We start from the raw sequence: 21,452 nt of genomic DNA, 5'->3' as shown, positions 1-21,452 counted from the left end.
CTGAAGAAAAGAGACTTCTTAATCTCCATACAGGTGCTGGACTTCAAATTAAAAAAGATGATCAAAGACAACTAGAATTCCTAGAAGGCCTATGGAATGCAGGCGGGAATGAGGCGCCGCTCTTGAGCATCCATATAGCCAGTAAACCCAGAAGTGGTTACTAGCCTGTGATCTCCACTATGTTCTCTGTTCTCTCCAGGCTCATGATTAGCTGAAATCTGGCATAATTTTTCCATGGAGAACCACAGCAGAACTAATTCCAGCCACCTGGGCCAGAGTTTCTCACATGTACTCTTTCATTTAATAGTGAAGAAGTAAGCAATAGGAACCAAATGAAAGGCACTTGAAGTTCTAACCTGAAGCCGCATCACAGATAATATACTTAAAATAGAGTATGTGGTCCAAAACACCTCAGGATTCTTTTCTGTGATGCTCTTCACTCTCAGTATGAAGATTGTTGTGAAGTAGATTGGATATTAATCAGAATGATTCCCTTTGTGCCTGTTTTAAAGGCCATTCTAATTACATAGTACCTTTGAAGCATGCTTTTCTTGATATTATATGTGGTGAAAAAATACACAGCAAATTTTCTAGATATGAAATGTCTTTGAGTATTTCTGCAATGGGCTTGTTACCATGGTGAGAAGCTTAACTAAATGAGATTTGATAAAGCTGATAAGGATGTCCCCCTAACTGCAAAAGAGTTTGTATTTCAGACACTGGTTTTGAGATTATTTGAAACTTGTAGCCAATTTAATAAGTATTACTAAGCTGTCGAGGCTAGACCATGACACATTTAATCTACTGTCTATGTATTTTACGATGTACCATTACATCCATTGCTTCAAAACCTGTGTGCAAAATGTATTTGGTATTTTTGTGTGTATGTGTTGGTACTGAGGATGGAATCTAGGGCCTTACACAAGCTGCTCATGAACTTAATTACTGGGCTACACATACAGTCTGTTCTTAATTTTATCTCCTTTCTCTAGATGAATGGGAATAAATTCATGTGACAGTGCATCCTCCTTATTACCTCAATCCTGGTATATGTACTTGTATCTGTTAGTAGTATTTATATACATGTTATATGTGAAAATAGGTGTTATTGGCAAGTACATTATTAGAATGCACTCCCATCTCTAGATCACTATTATTATTACTATAGAAAACGACTCATTCGTATTCTCAGCTCACCCTCTTTCAAGTAACTCTAATTTTTTTTGGGGGGACAGGGTATCCCAGACTAGGTTGGCATTGAACTCTGCCTACCTCTGCCTACCAAGTACTGGGATTAAAGGCGTGAGCCACCACTCCTGGCTCAACTCTTAAGTTTTAGAGGCCTGGGACTCAGGATCTTGCCTCAGCCCTGTTTAGTGCTAGGATTATAGGTGTTTACCAACACACCCAGAATCAATGAAATTATTTTGGTTTTGGCATACTTCAGATGTAGATGTTTTAAAAATTACCATCTGGGGGCTTCATAATGGAATTAGAAAGAAAATATAAATCCTTATCTTTAGAATGACTCCTGCTGACATCATGATTCAGTGGAGGCAAAAGTGTTTCCACAGCCACCTTCTCCAGGCCACCTCATTTTCTTTATTTTAAATGAAGTACAGTTGCGGTTTAATGTAAAGATTTTAGTGTAAGTATAAGCTTAAGGATTAAGAGAAACAGAGAGGTGCCTTGAAGAAAGTAAGATTCAAAGGAGAGCATAGGTGTGGGCTTCTAAAAGGGAAAGGCAAAGAATTATAAGACAAACCCAAGTGTGGGTAGAGGCTCCCCATGGAGAGTCACCCTATTTCTTGTTGGATATGTCTCTTTCTAGAGTGCACAGTGGATGCCTATGGACCTGTTGTTCCCCATTCTTCCTTCCCATGGTTTTCTAGCAGTTTAGTATATAGTATGATTCCAATGTATAAAGAAAACTTCACAGAAAGGCATTATCAGTTTGTGTTGATTTTTTTTTTTAAGTATTGGAATAATTGACCCTGTCCCTCTTTATCAGGTTTCTTGTTCAATAAATACACTCAAATTGTGCCTTTATCAGTTCCAAAGTTAACTCATAAAATAATTATGAAAGTCCTATGTATATCTTCTGACTCCATCTTAAAATTCGGGAGGCGATTCCGCTGCTTAGTTTCTGTCACCTTGACACAAACTAGAGTCGTCTGGGAAGACAGAACCTCAATTAAGGAATTTCCTCCATTAGACTGGCCTGTGGATATGTCTGTGGGCATTTTCTTGGTTGCTGATTGATGTGGGAGGGTCCAGCCCACTCTGCCATGCCATCTCTAGGCAGGAAGTTCTGGGCTATTTAAGAAAGGCAGCTGAGCAAGCCAGAGGGAGCATGCCAGTAAGCATTCCTCCATGGAATGTTTCAGTTCCTGCCTCCAGGTTTCTACCTTGACTCCTCCCCAAATTGCTTTTGGTCAGGGTGTTTATCATAGCAGCAGAAACTAAATTAAGAAACCAAAGTTAATGAACACCAGTTAAGATTGTTCAGATGGGTAATACCTAAAATCTATTTGGTCTTGAGATCAGAACAGACCTGGAATATTTTACACATTTTCTTTAAGTTTTTTAAAATGATGAAATAATTGTACGTGGCAGAACATCACTTGTCTGATACCCAGCAGTCCTCTAATAAGTACTAGTCTGATAGATTTTTAAAGATCCAGGGATGTTGAATGAAGTGCTTTAGAGGTGTTTCAGTTCTCAGAAGTCCAAAGGTGAATGCTTTTACCAAAGAATTATCTAAACCATTATTTTTTTTAAAAAAGCCAAAGCTTAGTTTTTTGATGTGAACAGAAGAGAGGGGTTTGGACAGAGAAATAAGCTGGTGGCTGTTGAACCAAAAAGGGCAGGAAGGTTATATACATAGACTCATGGAGATGCATAGTGAGGAAATAGCAAAAGAACACATGGAAACATAGTGTGTCCATTGACTTCAAAGGAGCATCTGTGGCCATCTCCATGTTTAAAGTGCAAACTCACAGAGATGACTTTGAGCCCCAGTGACTTCCTGTATTATTAAAACTTATAAGGTGCTACTTTTTTCTAAAGCCAAAAGTTACTAAGCAGTAATAGTAAATCTCTTAAAAATAAAATATGGGGTCTTGTACAGAGTTAGCTTTCTATTACCAGAAATCACCTCATTGACCCAGTTTTTTTTTTTTTTTTACTTAACTCTGCCTCCATTGACTGTACCAGCTTTGATATTTTTGAGGTCATCCAATGTGAAGAGCAAATCCCTTTTCTTCTTCCTTTGTCTCTAAGGTCCTATTTTTCACTACAATTGTTTGTATATCTCAAGTGAATATATAATATATAGTTTAGGGGTTGGATTGTAGAGTCCAACCTCTGTGCGTGTGCTTTCATATCTAGGTAAATACAAAGAACACTTCATTTGGCAACATCCCCATATTGCACTACAATGAAATTCTCAAGTTTATTTCTTTTTATTTTATTCATTGTCTCTCTGTCTATCTGTCTCTCTTTCTTTCTCTCTGCCTCTTTCTTTCTCTGTGTCTGTCTGTCTCTGTCTCTGTCTCTGTCTCTCTCTCTCTCTCTCTCTCTCTCTCTCTCTCCACCACAGGGTATATGTCTGCTACAGGATATGTATAGAAATGAGAGGACAACTTTCAGAAGCCAGTTTTCTCTGTTCACCAAGGGTTCCGGGGATCTAACTCAGGTTGTCAGGCTTATATGCCAAGCTTATATATACCAAGTGAGTCATTTGAGTCATTTCACTGGCACTCCTGTGCTTTAAATGTGTTCTTCTATGTGTGAATACTGGCTTCTGTATTTTTCTATACTATAAGGTTTTTTGTCTACTCTTAGGATCGGTTTAGAGCCAGAGTATGAGAGTGACAGGGATTGCTGCTCCCCCTCTTGGCCAGTTCTGGAAATTTTTTGGTAGTAAAACTGCTAATTAACTTAGCTGAATCAGTTGTCTCATGAATATGCTAATCAGTCAGTTCAGTGGGTGTGGGGAAGGAAAACTAGGCTAAGGGAATAGAACTGGGACATAATTCATGTTTTGGGACTAGAACATAAAGACCCATCCCCAAATGTCTGGTTTTTGTGAAACTCACTGTTTTCAAAAGAAGCATAGTTGAATCTAAAACTTCAGATAAGTTAAGGTGATTAGAGCTACTGTGTTAAATATAATTCTGAACTATATAGTAAAAATGATATAATTATAAAGAAACATTACTGCTAAAGACCTTCCACAATCAAAGTGCTTGCTAGATAGTTTATATGTTAAAAGAAATCTTAAAGCAATAAAGATGTTATCTGATGCCAGTCTACTGGAAAAACACTCTTAAGCTGTCATTTTAGGAGGAAATTTAGTCACTTTCGATGGGAGATAAAACACAGTGAATTGACAGCCTGGTTCTGTAGTGAACCCTCTGACCTGGGGCAATTGACCGGGCCTCAGTTTTCCCATCCATAAAATGAGGGGGTTGTGCTAGATAGTCTCTCAAAACCCTTTCAATTCTAAAAATTCTGTGAATCTTAGACATGTGACTAAACCAGCTGCTTTAGTGAAAGGTCTTACAAGATGTTAATTAGCCATCTGTATGGTACCCTCTATTTCCCCCTATCATTTCTTAACCCTCAGCTACTTTTACCAGGTCTTTGAAAAACCCTCCCATGAGCCTGCAGCTTGTTAACTTGAATAATAGTAGAAATTTTCTGAATTAGCTGAAAACGCACGTAAAAGAAATAATTATCCCATCTATCTGCATGGGTTGTGTGAGCCAAAGTGGCTATCCTTTGCAGTCCCCCTTGTTCCTATCATTTCACACAGGCTGGGCATGAAGCACTCTTCAGACTTAACTGAATCTGTGTTTTAATCACTGTAGTTCATATTGGCCACCACTTCACTAAGCCAATAGGGAAACCAATGTGGAGGCTCAGTGGGTTGAAGGCATTTGAATTCACAGGTCCATGAAAGTAATGAACTCAGTGGGATTGAGCCCACTTACCTTCAAAGACAAATACATCTAAGTAAGCTTCATGGCCATCATCTAATTTGAAATTTCTGAAATTTTCCTAACCCCTGCTCTTAACTATTTTTTTCTTAACTCTTTTTGGCTTTTTTGTGTATTTTGCAGGTCTTTTGTTTTTATTGCTCTTCCATAGCTAATAAATACTTCATTTTTTACACTGGACAAAAATTAAAATAGCTTAAAAGTATATCATAGAAATGTATAGCATAATACAAATACAGATTTAAAAAAAATATGTATTTATTATTTTTATTTTTTGTATATGAGCCTATTGCCTACATGTGTGAAAGTGCACCTCTGTTGTACAATGCCCACAGAGGTTAGAAGAGGGCATTGGATTCCCCTGGAACTGGAGTTATGGATGGTTCAAGTGGGTGCTAGGAATCAGACCCAGGTCCTCTGCAAGAACAACCCGTGCTCTTAACCACTGAGGTATCTCTGCACTGCAGCACAAATACAGATCTTTTTAAGATTTAAAAACTATTTATTACTACTACTACTACTGCTGCTACTACTACTACTACTACTACTACTACTACTACTACTACTACGTATGACTGTTTTGCCTGCATGTATGTAAGTGCAACAGTGCATGCAGTGCCCATGGAGAGCAAAAGAGGCTGTCGGATCCCCTGGAACTGAAGTTACAGATGGTTGCTATCTGCCATGTGGGTGCTGGGAACCAAACTCAGGTCCTCTGCAAGAGCAGACAGTGATCTTAACTGCCGAGACATCTTATTAATTTTTATCATATACGTGTGTGTCTGTGAATGTGTATGTACATATGAGTACAGGTATGCATGGAAGAGGGTTTTGGATACCTTGGAGCAGAAGTCACAGGCAGTTGTGAGCCACCATACTTAGATGGTGGAACCGAACTCGAGTTCTCTGCAAGAGCAATATGGATTTTTAACTGCTGAGCCATCTCTCCGGCCCCTAGCTTGGTTTTTAATCTATACTTCATATTTCAGTAATCGATTTTTTCTAAATGTTGCTATTTGCAACCTATGTTACATACAGTGGCCAACAGTTCATAGCAGAGTAGTCATAAAATGCAGAAAAAGACATGATGTCATATGATCTTCCTACAAATTCACTGTCCCGTCTAGATCATGCTCAGAGCCTTTGGTTTAGTGGGAATGCACTATTGTTTTAACTATTTCCTTTCCCTTATGTGTGCCAACAGACTAAAAACCTCTGTATTTTTGCTAAGCCTTTTATAATTTTATCTGTGAAACTTGATGAGAATGAGCGTATTTTGCTATTGAGAAAGGTTTTCTGCCTTTTGAGTTATCTCTGAAGTGTAACCAGTTGTGGCTCTGGCATTGATAATCTTATCTTATCTGATTCAAAGTGCTCCTGCAGCTTCTACAGAACTCAGAGCATTTCTAGTATGGGCCTCGGAAATTACCTTCAACCCCTCCAGGAGACCACCAGCAAGAAACTTGCTAATCCAGTTGGAGATGGGTTCAAGTCCTTGACTTCACTGGTTTATTGTGTACTGAGCCTGGGAATTTGAAGTGTTGTTGCTCTTCGGAGCCCTCTTTTATGTATCTGCCCGTCTGAAGAAAGCTGATGTGAACTAGCACTCAGTCTAGCTGCTTAATGAGAGAGTCATGCTTCAGCCAAGTTTTGTTCATTGGTCCAGCCCATATCCATCACCCTTCCTCTCGGGAGAATTAACAGAGTTATGAGATCTTTAGAAATACATATGGCTCAAACAGCAATGGTAATCCATGGGCATACCTTTCAGGTGATTGACTTGGCAAGTGGTAGAAGTTTTAAATATATTTATAAATATATTTGATTCAGTAATTTTATTTCTAGGCGTATATCCCAAAGAAAAGGAAGATACATAAAGTTTAATGTAAGATGTTAATTAGATGCTCATCACTGTATTTATAGTAGTGAAAAATTGGAAATAAGCCTAAATATTTCATAATGATTGCATTATGATTTGACCATATAGTATATCATACAGTCATTGAAATGACATTTCTGAAGAACTTCTAGTCACATAGAAATTTTTGGCCATATAATATTACGTGAGAATAGTGAAAAAGAACTAGGATGTTGATCATGTGATAATATATGTTTCCATAGAAAAAAAAACAAATTCAGTAAGACATCCTTCATTTGTAGAGTTATGGGTAATTTGAATTTTCAAAATACCTGTCATGTTTTTCAAATTATTGCAGTGAGGATAATTTTTCAGAAAAAGAAGTCCTTTTTAATAAGAAAAAGATGTAACTTTGTTGGTTTTTTAAAAATGATGTTTTCCCTTGTCACTGCTTACTGCAGACAATTTAGAAAAAAGTAGAAAAGTGCATTGAGGCTTCACTGCTTAAACTGAACAAAGGAAACTACTTTCAAAGGCACGAAGGGATATTACTTTTCTGATTGCAAAATGCCATTGAAAGCCAGGTATGGTGGCACATGCCTTTAATCCTAGCACTTGGAAGATATCTGTGAGATTGAGTCCAGCCTGGTCTACATAGGGCGGTCTAGGCCAGCTGGGACTATGGGGAAACCCTACCTCAAAGAAAAAAATCTAACAAATAATACCATCGAGGAGAAAAATGAACCATCATACACTGTTGTTGTAAAATTAGCACAGTCACTGTAGAAAACTGCATGGAGGTACCTCGAAAATTAGGACTAGATCTACCATGTGATCTAACAGTTCCACTGCTAGGTATGTAACCAAAAGAAATGAAATCAGTCTTGTCAAGGAGATATCTGTCCACCCATGTTCATTGCCACATTATTCACAGTGACCAGGATATGAATCAACCTCTTAACTGATTAATAGAATAAGAAAGTTTGGTGTGTGTGTGTGTGTGTGTGTGTGTGTGTGTGTGTGTGCATGTGCATACACATGCACAGCTATTGAACCATGAAAAGAATGAAATCCTGTCATTTGTGACAATGTGGATGGACTTGGACATGGAAGACATCATAATGCACAGAAAAATAAGTACTACATGAATTTTAAAGTATTAGAAGTTGAGAGTAGACAGATGGACTGGAGAAGAACAGGAGGGGAAATGGGAAGACAAAAATTGGTTATTGGTTAGATATTATAATTGGGTAACAGGAATAAGTTCTGGTGTGCTATTGCACAGTAGAGTAACCATAGATAACAGTAGTGTATTGCATGTCATAAAAAAAGAGAAGAATTTGAATTTGCTACCCCCCCAAAAAAAGATAATAGTTTAAGTTGACAGGTAATTCCCCTAAGTTGATCATGGGCCAATGTATTCGTGAGTCAGGATATCACACTATTACCTCACAAATATGTGGAAATGTTATGTGTCAGTCAAAGAAATTTAAAAGTCAGTGAGAATTCGGAGGGAACAAAATCAAGTGTATGTTTTAAAACATTACCCTTTATTTTAACACCATTGTATTTACCTCATTCTTTTTACACACACACACACACACACACACACACACACACACATATACACAATTAGAATCACTGATTAAGTGATTTGTTCTGATTTTTCTTTTGACATAAGATCATGAACAGATAGATACTGTATTATGGAATTCACGAAGCCATGTGGTACCTCTGTTAACTGATGCACACAAAATTGGCATTTGGAGTACTTGCAGTGACTGCTCTAGATTCTTAGCTTACTTATATATGTCTAAAGCCTTCTTTGGAGACTAATGAATGCAAAGAAATATGAGATCACTGAGGCCAACTGGCTAGCTGTGGACTGATGCCAGCAAAAGTACTAAGTTCACAGTACTGAGTCTGAATTCCTGTCCAACTTAGCCAAAGACAAGGTCTATAAGAGATAAACACTGTATTTTCCCCCTAGGAGTAGTCACTATTAAAATTAACCTTGGGAAGAAAGGACTGATCCTACCATGGAAGGATCCCCTAGCATTCTCTTCATGCGCTAACAGCCCCAAATGAGAACTTCAACTAGCAAGTGTCTGGTCAACTTTAGGAGAAACCTATTAATTTACTATTTACTGCTACCCATGAGTTTAGTATGTGATCTTTGAGGAGCCTGTGCTCTCTCAGGCATACTCCAGGAGTGAGATGCCACAGTAGAGGAAAGTGTCTGTTACAGACTTTCAGAGACGGCAAGATGCAGGAGATGGTCATATAAGTCAACACATTGCTTTGTTGGTAAAATGCTTGCTGAATCCTCTACTTCATTTGTAGATGCCCATGTTAGCTGTTCTTTACATACTTAACTCTTGGAGGGAATGGATTGAGTGTAACTCCTTCAGTTTTTCTAACAGAAATGTATGATTTGTAGCCCTTAAAAAAGGCTTCTCAAAAAAGACAAAAAAAAAGAAGGCTTCTTCTCTCAGGAATTTTGTTGATGTGATAACTTAATGTTTGCATGCCACACTAGGGCTGTGAAATGCAACATTTACAGTAAAAGAGAAATTAATCCTTATATATAAAAGACCATTTCCTCATAGTATAAATACAAAGGGTGTGATTTATAGCACCAAACAAATGGATTGACTAGAAAGGGTTTCCAGCCTCTCAAGGTCATGGGTTTATTCTAGAATGCATTCTAGCTCATTCATCAATAGGCATTTGATTGTTTATAAAGAAGTAGCTAATGGCATTTAATAGTACAACTGGCACGCCTTTGACCCTTTTCAAGAATTTTGAATGTTTATTTGATACAAAAGAAGTGGCTGGCGATACAAATTCCAGAAGCACAAGATGTCCATTTTTTTTAAGACAGGATATTTATACAGAAGACTTTTATAGGAAAAGTTTGACTTTTCACTCGTTTTTCTCATGTTAAATCAGTATGCTTTACACTGAGAATAACTGCATTTTAGAGCTGAGAACTGCTTACAGACACCAAGCTCAACTTTTGTACCCGACTTCTGGCAAATATAATAATATTCAAATTAAATGAAATGTATGGGAGGAGTTCTGATTCTTAATTTTTAGATGTGTATAATGCATATGGCATATTTGCTTTGAATGTGATATAAACTCTCTTCCCAGGTTTGATATCACTCCGTTCCTTATTTTTTATTCAGTAGTTGCCCCCAATCTCATAGATGTCAGAGGTATTTCACAACCTTGGAAGGTAGAGCCATTAAGCATTTCCCCTTGAATAAACAGCTCCCAGTTTTATAAGGCCTTAGGTCTTAGCAGAACTCCAACAGCTTTAGCTTCATTTATGCTCCCCCATATGGATTATGCTTGATGCCACTAGGCAAGACATAGACCAATCTTAGAAGAATTTTTAAAATGTTGATGTGAAGAAATTCGAACAGTGACAAGAATACTACTCCATGTATCATTAGTGGTATTGGTATATTGAGCATAACTTTGTGCCAGCATTAACTATATGAGGTGAGAGGGAATATCCTGTTTTTGTAGATGGGGCATCAGAGGCTCAAACTGGTTTTAGCCTAACCATGGCATACAGTTTCTAAGTAGGACGGTCATGCTTTTTCCATCATGTCCCACTGCTTTTGATTCATCGCATGTTATCTTGCTGATTTTCACCCCTGAGTTGGGACTGGTTGTGAGCTCGGGGTACAGCAGCTGCTTGATCCTTACAACATGTGTATTTAAGCCTCCATGCTGAAAATTATAGAAATAAATCCTGTTCATAAATGCCTGTTACCCATCTCTTCTCTGACCTTCTTTCAGACACTAATAGGTTAACTTAAAATAGACTTTCTGAATAGCATTTTTACATGAGTACAAGCTATTGCTGCATAGGACATCCAACTTTCAATTAACTCAGCATCCGGTCAGTGGGAATTCAACTTTATACTAACTACTCTTGGCTCCCTCCTTTAGCCATTGCATTTATTATCATTGGTTCCAGGGCCTGAATGTCTAATTTGACTTCTCTTCCTTACTGTAGATAGAAATGTCATGGGACAAAGACAGGGAGCAGTGGGGTTTTGAAAGAAATATGCAAGAACACAGGAGAATTCCTAGTCTAACAGAAAAAAAAAGCAAAATTTTTTCCATAATAGGATATTGTTATGCTTTGGTTGACATTTTGCCTAACTGGTATGGATTTAGACTTTGATCATGTCTGCCATCCTTCCTAGGAAAAGCCAAAATCAGGTAGAATAGTCCCATTAGCAAAATAAGTTGAAGGAGAGATGAATTTGGGTCTTTGTTCAGTTGCTTTAAAGGTGACATATGAAGGCAAAGAACATTCAAGAATTCACTTTATGAAATGAAGGATTAAGACTTTTATAGCTGTTTTAAAATTCTCTAGCACGCTTGCCGGGCACGGTGGTGCACGGCTTTAGTCCCAGCACTCAGGAGGCAGAGGCAGGCAGATCTCTGTGAGTTCAAGGCCAGCCTGGTCTACATAGTGAGTTCAAGTCAGCTGGGACTACAGGAAGACCTTGTCTCAAAAAGCTAAAAAAAAAAATTCTCTAGCACACTCATAAAACCACAGTGAAAGGTGGTGGCATACAGTAAACATAAATTGGATAGGGAAAATATGTTTTTCTAGAAATTTTTGTTGCTGTATGATTCTGCTGAAGAAAGAGTAAGATGCATGGTAAAACTGTGTGTTTTGATTTTAGCCCATAATAGCCACTCAGTACATACTTGTCAAATTACATAGCCATTTGGAGAGATTAAACTGTGAGGTTTTAACTTGTTCTATCAGTTTTATAGAATTTCTCAAGAATTTATTAACCACATCCTCATTCAGATATTCTTTATATCTGCAACTTATATGGCCACATTAAAGCATCTTTTTAATATGTGAAGGAAAGGAATTACATTTTCTGGGTGATGAAATGAATTAGGATTTAGTGTGTCTGAGGCAGCACACTAGTCTTCTGAAGTACAAGCTGACATAAACATACACATACTTACATGTACACAGATCCATACAGTTTGCAAGAAAATGTGAACCCTGGGAACCAATATAAAATTCATGGTCTTGGTAGACAGGGGACATGTAACTGTCAAATTAGATTCCTCTTTACATCATTTCTTTGATACTCCAAGTATATTACTTGTAGCTGCATCCACTGGTAAGCTTCTGATTGAAATGATGAACTTTAACAATGAGTTACTGTTTACATAGAATGTTCACTGTCTCAACATTTTCTTCACGTACAGCACTCTGAAGCGTACAGGATAAGTCTTGACATTTTTAGAAGTTTGCAGTTAAACTAAGCTTGATGGGCCACCACGCACCTCCTACTCTCAAAAAGCGGTGGCTTTAGGTTCTATTGATTAAAAATGCAACTGAATATTGAGTTACTTATTAAATGAATATGAAAGTCCAAGTCGAATAAGTCTTAACACCCAGTTTTTTCTGATGTGTACAAATTTTTATGAGCAAAATCCAATACAAAGAAAGACCTGTACTGACTGTTGGATTTTGGAATATTTCATGAACTATTACTGGCACTTGGTTGAAACAAGGCTTGCACATGGTTCTCAGTGAGCATGCTTTCTTTTAAAGATTCATTCATCTATTTACTTTTATTTATGTATAAGTATATGTGTGAGTTTATGTGTGCCACATGCATGCAGGTGCCTGTGGAGGCTAGAGAGCAATGGTTCCCCTAGAGCTGTAATTACAGGTGGTTGTAAGTCACCATGTGGGTGCTAGGAACCATACGTAGGTCTTCTGCAAGAGCAGTCAGTGCTCTTACTGCTGAGTCATCAATCCCAAGCCCAATGAGGCATTAATTTTCCAATATGCAAGTTCTATGTGTGCAACATACTGGACATGTATTAACAGAATCTGCTTATATCTTTTATGCCCCTTATCAACAAGCACCACTTAGTAAAGTGGTGAAGCATGGTAAAGGTCACAGACCAGATGACATTTAAGGTTCTTTTACCACTTCACATGCATTTAATCACCTATGTTAACATGTAGTTGAGTTTTACATGACAAAAGATGTCCCCAAGAAACCATAAAACATCACCAATATTTTTGATGACAATTCATTAGAAAGACAATCTCTCCCTCTAATAAAGCAGCACTGCTTGCCCTGAATGCTTCACACTCAACTTAGTCCCAGAGTGACTGGTGATTAGTAGTAAGCAGTGGATTGGAAAAGTTTTCCTCAGCTAGAGGAGATGGCCTGTACCTTTAGGGCATGACAAAGTCACAAATGGCTAGGCCCACACCTAGAGTTTCTGGTTCAGCGATGATCCTGGAGTGGGGCCAAGAACTTGATTTCTAACAAGTGCCTACTTTGGTGATATCGAAAGGGTGTTGATCTCAGCCTATACTTGGAGAACTATTCAGGAAAAGTTGTAGATAATAAAAGGCCTGCCCACAATGACTCCCTGTGGTACTTCTCACATGATTGCTTTTACATTATTCCCACAAGGGTTTGATTTGGTTGTTAAAGGATACCTAGAGAAGTGGTAGGTATCATTCTGGATGTGTCTGTGGAGGTGTTTCCAGAGAAGACTGACATATGGGTCAATGGGGAAATCTTGCCCTCAATGTATGGAGCACCATCCAGTCAGCTGGCAGTCCTGATAGAATCGGTACATGATGCATGATGGAAGGAGGGAGCCTAGCTCTTGCTGGTATTCACATATGACCCTTTTTAAATATTATGCGTATGAGTGTATTGCCTGCATGTATGTAAGTGCACCTCTCTCTTGCAAGGTCTATGGAGCTCAGAAGAAAGTATCGAATCCCCTGGAACTGGAGTTATAGATAGTTGTTAGCTTCCATGTGGGTGCTGTAAACTGAACCCTGGTCCTCTGTAAATGCAGTCAGTGTTCTTAACTGCTGAGCCATCTCTCTTGCCCACATATGACCCTTTTTTGGTCTTTTTGAGGCAGGGTCTCCCTGTAGCCCCAGCTGGCCTGGAACTCATTATGTTAGACCAGGTTGGCCTTGAACTCACAGAGATCCACCTGCCTCTGCCTCTTGAGTGCTGGGATTAAAGTCGTGCGCCACCATGTCCGGTCACATATGACCCTTTTCAAATGAGTGTGTTTTCTGCTTCTGGTGTCCATGAACATCAAAGTTCCCTTGGTACCAATTGCTCTGTGGGAGGCTTGCAGGCCTTTGGTCTTACACTGAGGCTGCATCATTGGCATCTATTATTCTGAGGGACACGGGACCTACTGGTATCCCCGAGTCTCCAGTGTGTTGATAACTACTGTGAGACTTTGTATTCTCTGTGGTTGTGGGAACCAGTCTAATAAATCCCATCTGTAGTTATTTTCTTGGTTCCGTTCTTCTGGAAAACCCAAATATTGTTCTCCTAGATTTTTGCATACTCTGTTCTCTCCCTTAGGGAGAGAAGTTTGGTAAACATGCCAATGGAGATGCACAGCCCTGTTCATTTTGTTCCTATACCAAGGGGGGTCATCCCCTTTTTCTTACTCTGAAGAAAGCATAGGACATAAAAGACCAGTAAGATAAAGAAAAAAAGAGGAGCAAGAGAAAAGGAAGCAACAAACAAAAAGCCAAAAAGTAAAAACCCATAGGCAAAGTTTGCAAATTTGGAACCAGAAAGAATTCTGGACTTTAGCCCTAAGCCTCAAAGAAGCATGCCGTGATGTTAGGGGCGCAGGAGGCGTTGGTGTTAGCATGTAGGGAAACCCAAGACAAGTCTCTCTTCTTCCAAAAGGCTGAACTCAGTCCAGGACTTCTGACAAAACTATTTAGAATTAGCTGTCAGCCTCTGACTTGTCCAGCCACCATGGGAAGGGAACAGTTTTGTAGCACTGTTATGTTTTGATGAGATTGCCAATGTTCCAGCTTTGAAGTGGCATTACATGTTCGCTTAGACACAGCTTCTTATTTGATCTGGTCCTTATATTTTGTTCTGGTATTCATTATATTTCCTGCTTATAAACTTGATATTATGAGGTATTTATATTTGTGCTAGGAAAGAGATTCTTTAAGAATGAATTATGTTACAGATACTTTGTTAGACCCTCTTTGCTTTAAAAAAAATCTGTGTGTGTGTGTGTGTGCGTGTGTGTGTGTGCGTGTGTGTGTGTGTGTGCGTGTGTGTGTGTGTGTGTGTGTGTAGGCACATGTGTCATGGTATGTGTAGAAGGCAGAGGACAACCTGGTATGTCAGTCTTCATCTTCTGTCTTGTTTATGACAGGATCTCTTGTTCACCACTGCATATATCAGGCTAGCTGGCTTGGGAGCTTATAGGAGTTCTCCTATTTCTGCCTCCCATCTCATGAAACTTCAGGAGCAAACTAACTTGCCATTTTAAGAGATTCAAACCTTGGAACTGGAAAGATGTTTCAACAGTTAAGAACACTAGATGCTCTGGCAGAGGACCAGGGTTTGATTCCCAAGACCTATGTGACGGCTAACAACCACCCATAATTCCAGTTCCAGGGGATCTTATGGCCTCTTACGGCCTCAGTGGGCATTGAATGTATGCATGCACACGTGCAGTACACCTGCATATATATAGACAAACCATACACATAACATTTAAATTTTTGGGGTGTGTACTGGCCAAGGTATATATCTGAAACAGCCAGATATTCTCATTTGTATTTTTCAGTTATTTTTTTTCCATGTCATTTTACAAATACACCAGAGCAGTGGTGGCATCCATTCATCCCTGTGACCTTGAAAAGTTCCCGTGATGTTATTGTGACGCTTTTAGGAATTCAAGGTCAACTTGGATGCCACTGATGTACAGTAATGTCACAAAGAAAACACCCAAGAAACTTGTGCTTGGTTTGCAGGCTGTTTCACCATTTTTTGTGGCCTCAAGCATTTTCCAGGCATGCCATGGATAAGAAGAAGGAAAGAGAAGAAAACCTCATGTCCAAGGAAAACAGCACATTTTGAAGCACTTGTCCTGATGTTAGGTCATAATTATGGGCACGATTTACTTTGGTTTAGAATCTTACAGTAAAATGTTTTAGGAACTTCATATTTTAAGCATCTTGTGTCCATTTCTATTCAGCTCTTGTTGCTGCTGTTGTTTTGGGGGTTCTTTGTTTTGAGACAGAATATTGGGCAAAACTGTGACCTCAAATTTGCTCTGTAGCTTGTAACTTTGATTGGGTTTTAAATTTCTAACCTTCCTGCCTCCCAAGGCCTGGGATTGTAGATATGCATTACCATGCCCAGCTTCCAGTTCTTTGTTGAGGGGTGGACTGTATTGATTCCTGAGACTTTGGTGGACTAAATTTTCCCACTACCCTTTAGATATAGACACATGGAAAAAGTAAGTTTGTAGTAAAGTTTTCCTTTCATTGAAAAATGTTTAGAGATGTGAATTCCTCAGAAAATATTCACTCTGTGTACAAGCATACTTTCTAATTTAATTTCATGATTTCCGTTTTTCAAATTTATCTCAAATTCAGTTGCTCAATTTCTAAAAATAGCCGCTGTCATTTCATTTTTCTTTTCTTTCTTTTTTGGGGGTTTTTGTTTTTAGAATTCTTCAAAGAACTACTTGAAAATGCAGAGAAATCCCTGAATGATATGTTTGTGAAGACATATGGCCACTTATACATGCAAAATTCAGAGCTATTTAAAGATCTCTTCGTAGAGTTGAAGCGCTACTATGTGTCAGGAAACGTGAACCTGGAAGAAATGCTAAATGACTTCTGGGCTCGCCTTCTGGAGCGGATGTTCCGCCTGGTGAACTCCCAGTACCATTTTACAGATGAGTATCTGGAATGTGTGAGCAAGTATACTGAGCAGCTGAAACCCTTTGGAGATGTCCCCCGGAAGCTGAAACTCCAGGTTACCCGCGCGTTTGTGGCAGCCCGGACATTTGCTCAAGGCCTAGCAGTTGCAAGAGATGTAGTGAGCAAAGTCTCTGTGGTAAGTGCTGTGTCTGTATTTTCATTTTTCATTGCTTTGGTTTTGTGTATTCTGTATTTTCATTTTTGAATGCTTTGGCTTTGTTTCAAAACAAGGTTTGAGAAATGCACAAAAACAAGTCCCTGTGGTTCCCTGGGTTCCATTGCCAAACAGTAATCTTTATTTCACCTCTCCTCCCACACTTCGTCCTCATTGCATGTACCATTTAGAGTTGCTGAACAGTGCTATGACGAACATGTTTCTATATCATTGTTATTTGCCATGGTTTCCTTGGTAGCTATTCTTAAGAAGTGAATGCACATTGACTACGGATCTTATTTTTTTGTAAATTTTTTTATCGAATTTTTGTGTATTTCATACAGAGTGTCTTAATCATCTTTATACCCCTTCCCCACTGGCACCCTCCCATAGCAACACCCCCACATTGAAATTCATGCATTCTGTCATTTGCGCTAAGGCCTATCGAGTCAAGTTAGTGTCCCCAGATGTCCATCAGGGCAAGTTCATCCACTGAGGTCTAGTCAGTCTCCCTTTAAGAAGATCAGCTCTTCCTCATCCACCAGTAATCACCTCCCCAATAGTTCTTCGACTAAGATTGGGGCCTGCTGGCCATTTCCAGCAGGGTTTTTGTCTGCTTGAGTTTGCTTGGGTCTTGTGCATGCTGATACCATTGCTGTAGGTTCATATGAGTAGGGTCTCAGGAACCTGTAGGACTCTATTTCCATATGGTCATGTACCTCCTCCCTGGCTCTTACAATCTTAAGCTTGAAAACGAGTTTAACTAACCAACATTCATCTGTTTTCAGTTCTTAGTTCTTTCTCTTCTTGCAAAAGAAACAAAGCGGGGGATGGGGGGAGATGGAGAGAGAGAGAGAGAGAGAGAGAGAGAGAGAGAGAGAGAGAGAGAGAGAGGCTTCACACTTGGCTATTTTTGATGGCTATGTTTGAGTCCACTAGTTATATTAATACCTGTGGGCATAAGTTTCCTTATTATAAAGTGTGCTCAGAACTTTTCATAACAGTTAATGTGCACTATACATGTCTTGACCATGACTTTGCTTATAGGATTGCTAATACAGAAAATACCAGTGTAATTCGTGACCAGGGGCTGATAAAATGAGCCTCTTAAGAGTACACTGAATGAATTGGATTAGACCAGCATGTTTTGGTCTGCTCCTTGGAGCCAGCTTAGGAAGGTACTTCATGGGCTTCCATGAGAAGAAGCAAAGGAAAAAGTGGTCTTTTGAATTGTTATACATGAGACTGAGCATCTCGGTCTTAATGGACATCAGAGAGGCTTTGCTGTACATGATTTCCTGTGGTATGGCTTGAGCAAGATTCTTTGAAATCACCTGAATTTCCCTCTTCAGTTTAATTTGCCAACAGTTTGTTTTTTCAGTGCTTTAGGTGGAGCCCAGTGTTTTGCATATTGCATATGCTAAACCAGTGATGTATCTAGAGCTGCTCCCCCTCGCCACTGAGCAATTTTGAAGGACCTTGTATCCTTATTTTCCTTGACTTCTTACTGGGAAAGAGATGGATACACTGCAGCAAAGTTATCTTTTCTGAAGAATGCTCTTGGGGCTCTTAACTTTAGCCTCCCAAAGAGATAGCCAATTGGCAAGCTATTGTTCAATACCCTGTATGCACAAAGATGATGGTATGTGATTTGGCCATTTAGTTGTTTTGATAATTGGATAAAAGATAGCATTAAAAACTGTACAGCACTACACCAAGATATCCACCTTATTGCCTGTCAGAGAATTAGTTCATTTACAGTTAAGTTGACCATTTAATTTATTATCTCAACCAAAGCACTTACTGTCTAAACCAACAGATGCTTATTAACAAATATACCCAAATAACAGATACCACTAATTGTTAATAAGCAACCAGGACTGCACAGAATGTGCCATCAGTTTAGTTAAAGAGGAATCCTATGTTTACTAGAGTGCAGCAAATGATTCTAAAGACTAAGATGTTGGGGCTGGAGAGATGGCTCAGCGATTAAAATCACTGGCTGCTCTTGCAGAGGACCAGATTTGAGTCCCAGCACCCACATGGTGCCTAATAACTGTAACTTCAGTTCCAGGGAAATCCATCGCCCTCTTTTGACCTCCGGGGGTATTGCACAACACAGATGCACTTTCATACATGCAAGCAATAAATACACTCATACACATAAAATAAAAATAATAAATAAAATTTCAGAAGATGAGGGGATGTTATAGAAAATAGATTCTGACAGGTTGTAATTGGGCGATAATATGAATTAATTGGTTCTCTCGTCTCCAGGTTGCTAATTGTCAGGAACTTCTTTGCAATATAGTTTTGTGTACTCCCTTTTTTATATTTTCATTGTAAATTGGAAAGATTTGGTGGGGTTTATGAAGCTGGGGGTGGGGTAAGTTGGGTGATTGGTATAGTCAAAAGAACAATCTGATTGCTGTCCTTCTGTCAACCCCAACAATCATTATTAATCTTGGAGATACTTGGGTCAAAATCCCGAGGAAGTCTGCAGTGCACAATTCAAGGCCCACATCATTGACATTGTAGTTCGCCTGACACATTTGCTCACTGTTAGCAGTTTCTCATGTTCATCCTAAACGGAATGGGTAGGACCTGCCGTAGTATACTGTGAATGTCTGTGTATACTTGTACAACTGTGTGCTTTGTGTGCACTCTTGCAGAGAAAAGCAAGGAATGCGGAGCCATAAGCAAGTGTTTGGCGAGTCATTTCTTACAGTAACCAAACTTATGTTCTAGTATTTGGGGGAAGAAGGAAAGCTTCTTTCTAAACATAACTCCTAATGTATTTTTTCTTTTTTCCCTTTTTCTGTTTTGCATTCTTCCCCCCCCCATAACAACCACCTAAGATTTCATGGTTTTATGGGAATACGGTGAATACAAGCTTTTTGGCCTTATTTACACAGGGCAAAGGTTATTTGCCAATTACTTACCTAAAAGTCCGTCACAGGGCTACTTTTAAGTATTCATAACTAGAAACTAAAGAATGAACTGTTCGGGCTTTACTATTGAACTTCTGTACTTAAGGACTGATTTGAAACCAAAATGCATAACTAAGTTGGTTTATATTATTTAATGACATAATAGTAAATCACATGATCATCAAATCCGTTTCTAAAGATGCTGAAATAAAAATTGTATCAAAATCTGTCTTGTATGGAATATTTTCTTGTAGCAATATGCAAGGCTTACTTGCATGTTCGGGAAAAATGACTACAATACTTTTTTGTAAGTGACAACCAGTTAAGCAGAATTTAAACTTTGGCAATATGGGGAACACGGTAAATGACTTGGCTGTCAAAAAATGTTTCAAATTGAGTAAGAGGGAATGGATTAATTTATAATTGAGATTCTCTACCAGTTCATGTTTTGAGCAATATTTTTTATGTATAGGGATTCCTACTCCCACTAACTCTTGCCCAAGTAGAAGGAGAACAGTCCAAGAAGTGAACACAAGGTAGTCTTTTGGTGCCCAATAAAAATTAATGGCCTTGAACCTGAATGAGGCCTTTCAGAGCAGGGTATTGTATTTTCCCTTTGAGAAGACCCAACCCCCTTAATCTACAAATAGATCTTTAAAGTCAAATCAGGAAAAGCATCCTGGCCTTGGGGCATCTCATTGAATGCTGAACCCAGAGATGGTCTCAGCTTTCTCTTTAGGAAGGGACACCTTGCATTTCCAAGTTTATTTTACAGTTCCAAGGCAAATGATGATTTGATTACCACAAAGGTTTTGAAAAGGCTATTAGCACCAGCCAGCTTCCCTTCCTTGCAGAGAAGGGCACTGCCTGGTTGAAGTAGACTTCCCTTGCTTCAGTATTCCTGGGTCCATACATTCCACGCCTTCAGCTCCCTCCTTGAATTTACAAATTCCAACTGCAGAGGCATCCCTTTAATTAGTAACAGACGGCTCAAGAATATCCTACTGCTGCACATCTTTGTATTATTTATTCCATCTCTATTTGTCATGGTTCATGATAACATTCCTTATTTACCTGCTTGTAACAACAGTTTTGCCTGGAAGGGTAAAGTCTGTTGTGGCCTTTGAGAAATGCACAAGTGGTTACATGCACCATGAAATTAATAGCTCTTATGCCAAGGAGATGCATTCTCATGGTTTCAATTAACACTGGCATAATAGGACTGTGTCTACACTCCCACCCCAAACTACAGGAGCTATAATTAGACACTGGTGCATTACCAGTGAGATGACTAAATGATTGTCCTGCCTTGAAAACAATTTCCATGGATTCCCCCTTCATTTCCCTCTACTCCCAACAGTTATGAGTACTAGACAAAATTGTTTTGTGGCTTCCCCCACATCATTATGAACATAAATTAAAAAAACTTTAAAGAAACAAAAGTATACATTTTCATTCTACCCCTTAATATCATTTCTTCAACTGATAGCCATAAAGGTTAGAATTGCAAAGGGCAAGGTAGCACTCAAGCTTTGATGGGGATAGGTATTGTAGGTGTGCTAAGAGGCTGAATAAGTGAAAGTTGAAAACACTCATATCATATTATGTGAATTGAGCCATTCTCAGGAAGACAAATATTGTATGTATGCTTTGTGATTCCTCGATTTTATATATATTATATTTGCATATATAATATATTCTA

General features: G+C 38.8%; 1 protein-coding gene across 1 annotated transcript in view; it reads left to right on the top strand.

Moving 5' to 3' along the window:
* The window catches only part of Gpc4 (glypican 4), a 133,910-nt gene that overhangs the window by 91,773 nt on the left and 20,685 nt on the right, over positions 1-21,452 (top strand). The window contains exon 3 of the mRNA XM_008826750.3: positions 16,411-16,802. Within this exon, the coding sequence (XP_008824972.1) occupies positions 16,411-16,802 (392 nt within the window). The remainder of the gene's footprint in view (positions 1-16,410; positions 16,803-21,452) is intronic.

The sequence above is a fragment of the Nannospalax galili genome, unplaced genomic scaffold (assembly GCF_000622305.1).
Source record: "Nannospalax galili isolate Female #2095 unplaced genomic scaffold, S.galili_v1.0 scaffold371, whole genome shotgun sequence".
In the NCBI taxonomy this organism is placed as follows: Eukaryota; Metazoa; Chordata; class Mammalia; order Rodentia; family Spalacidae; genus Nannospalax; species Nannospalax galili.
This window is presented reverse-complemented; position numbering and strand designations above follow the sequence as displayed.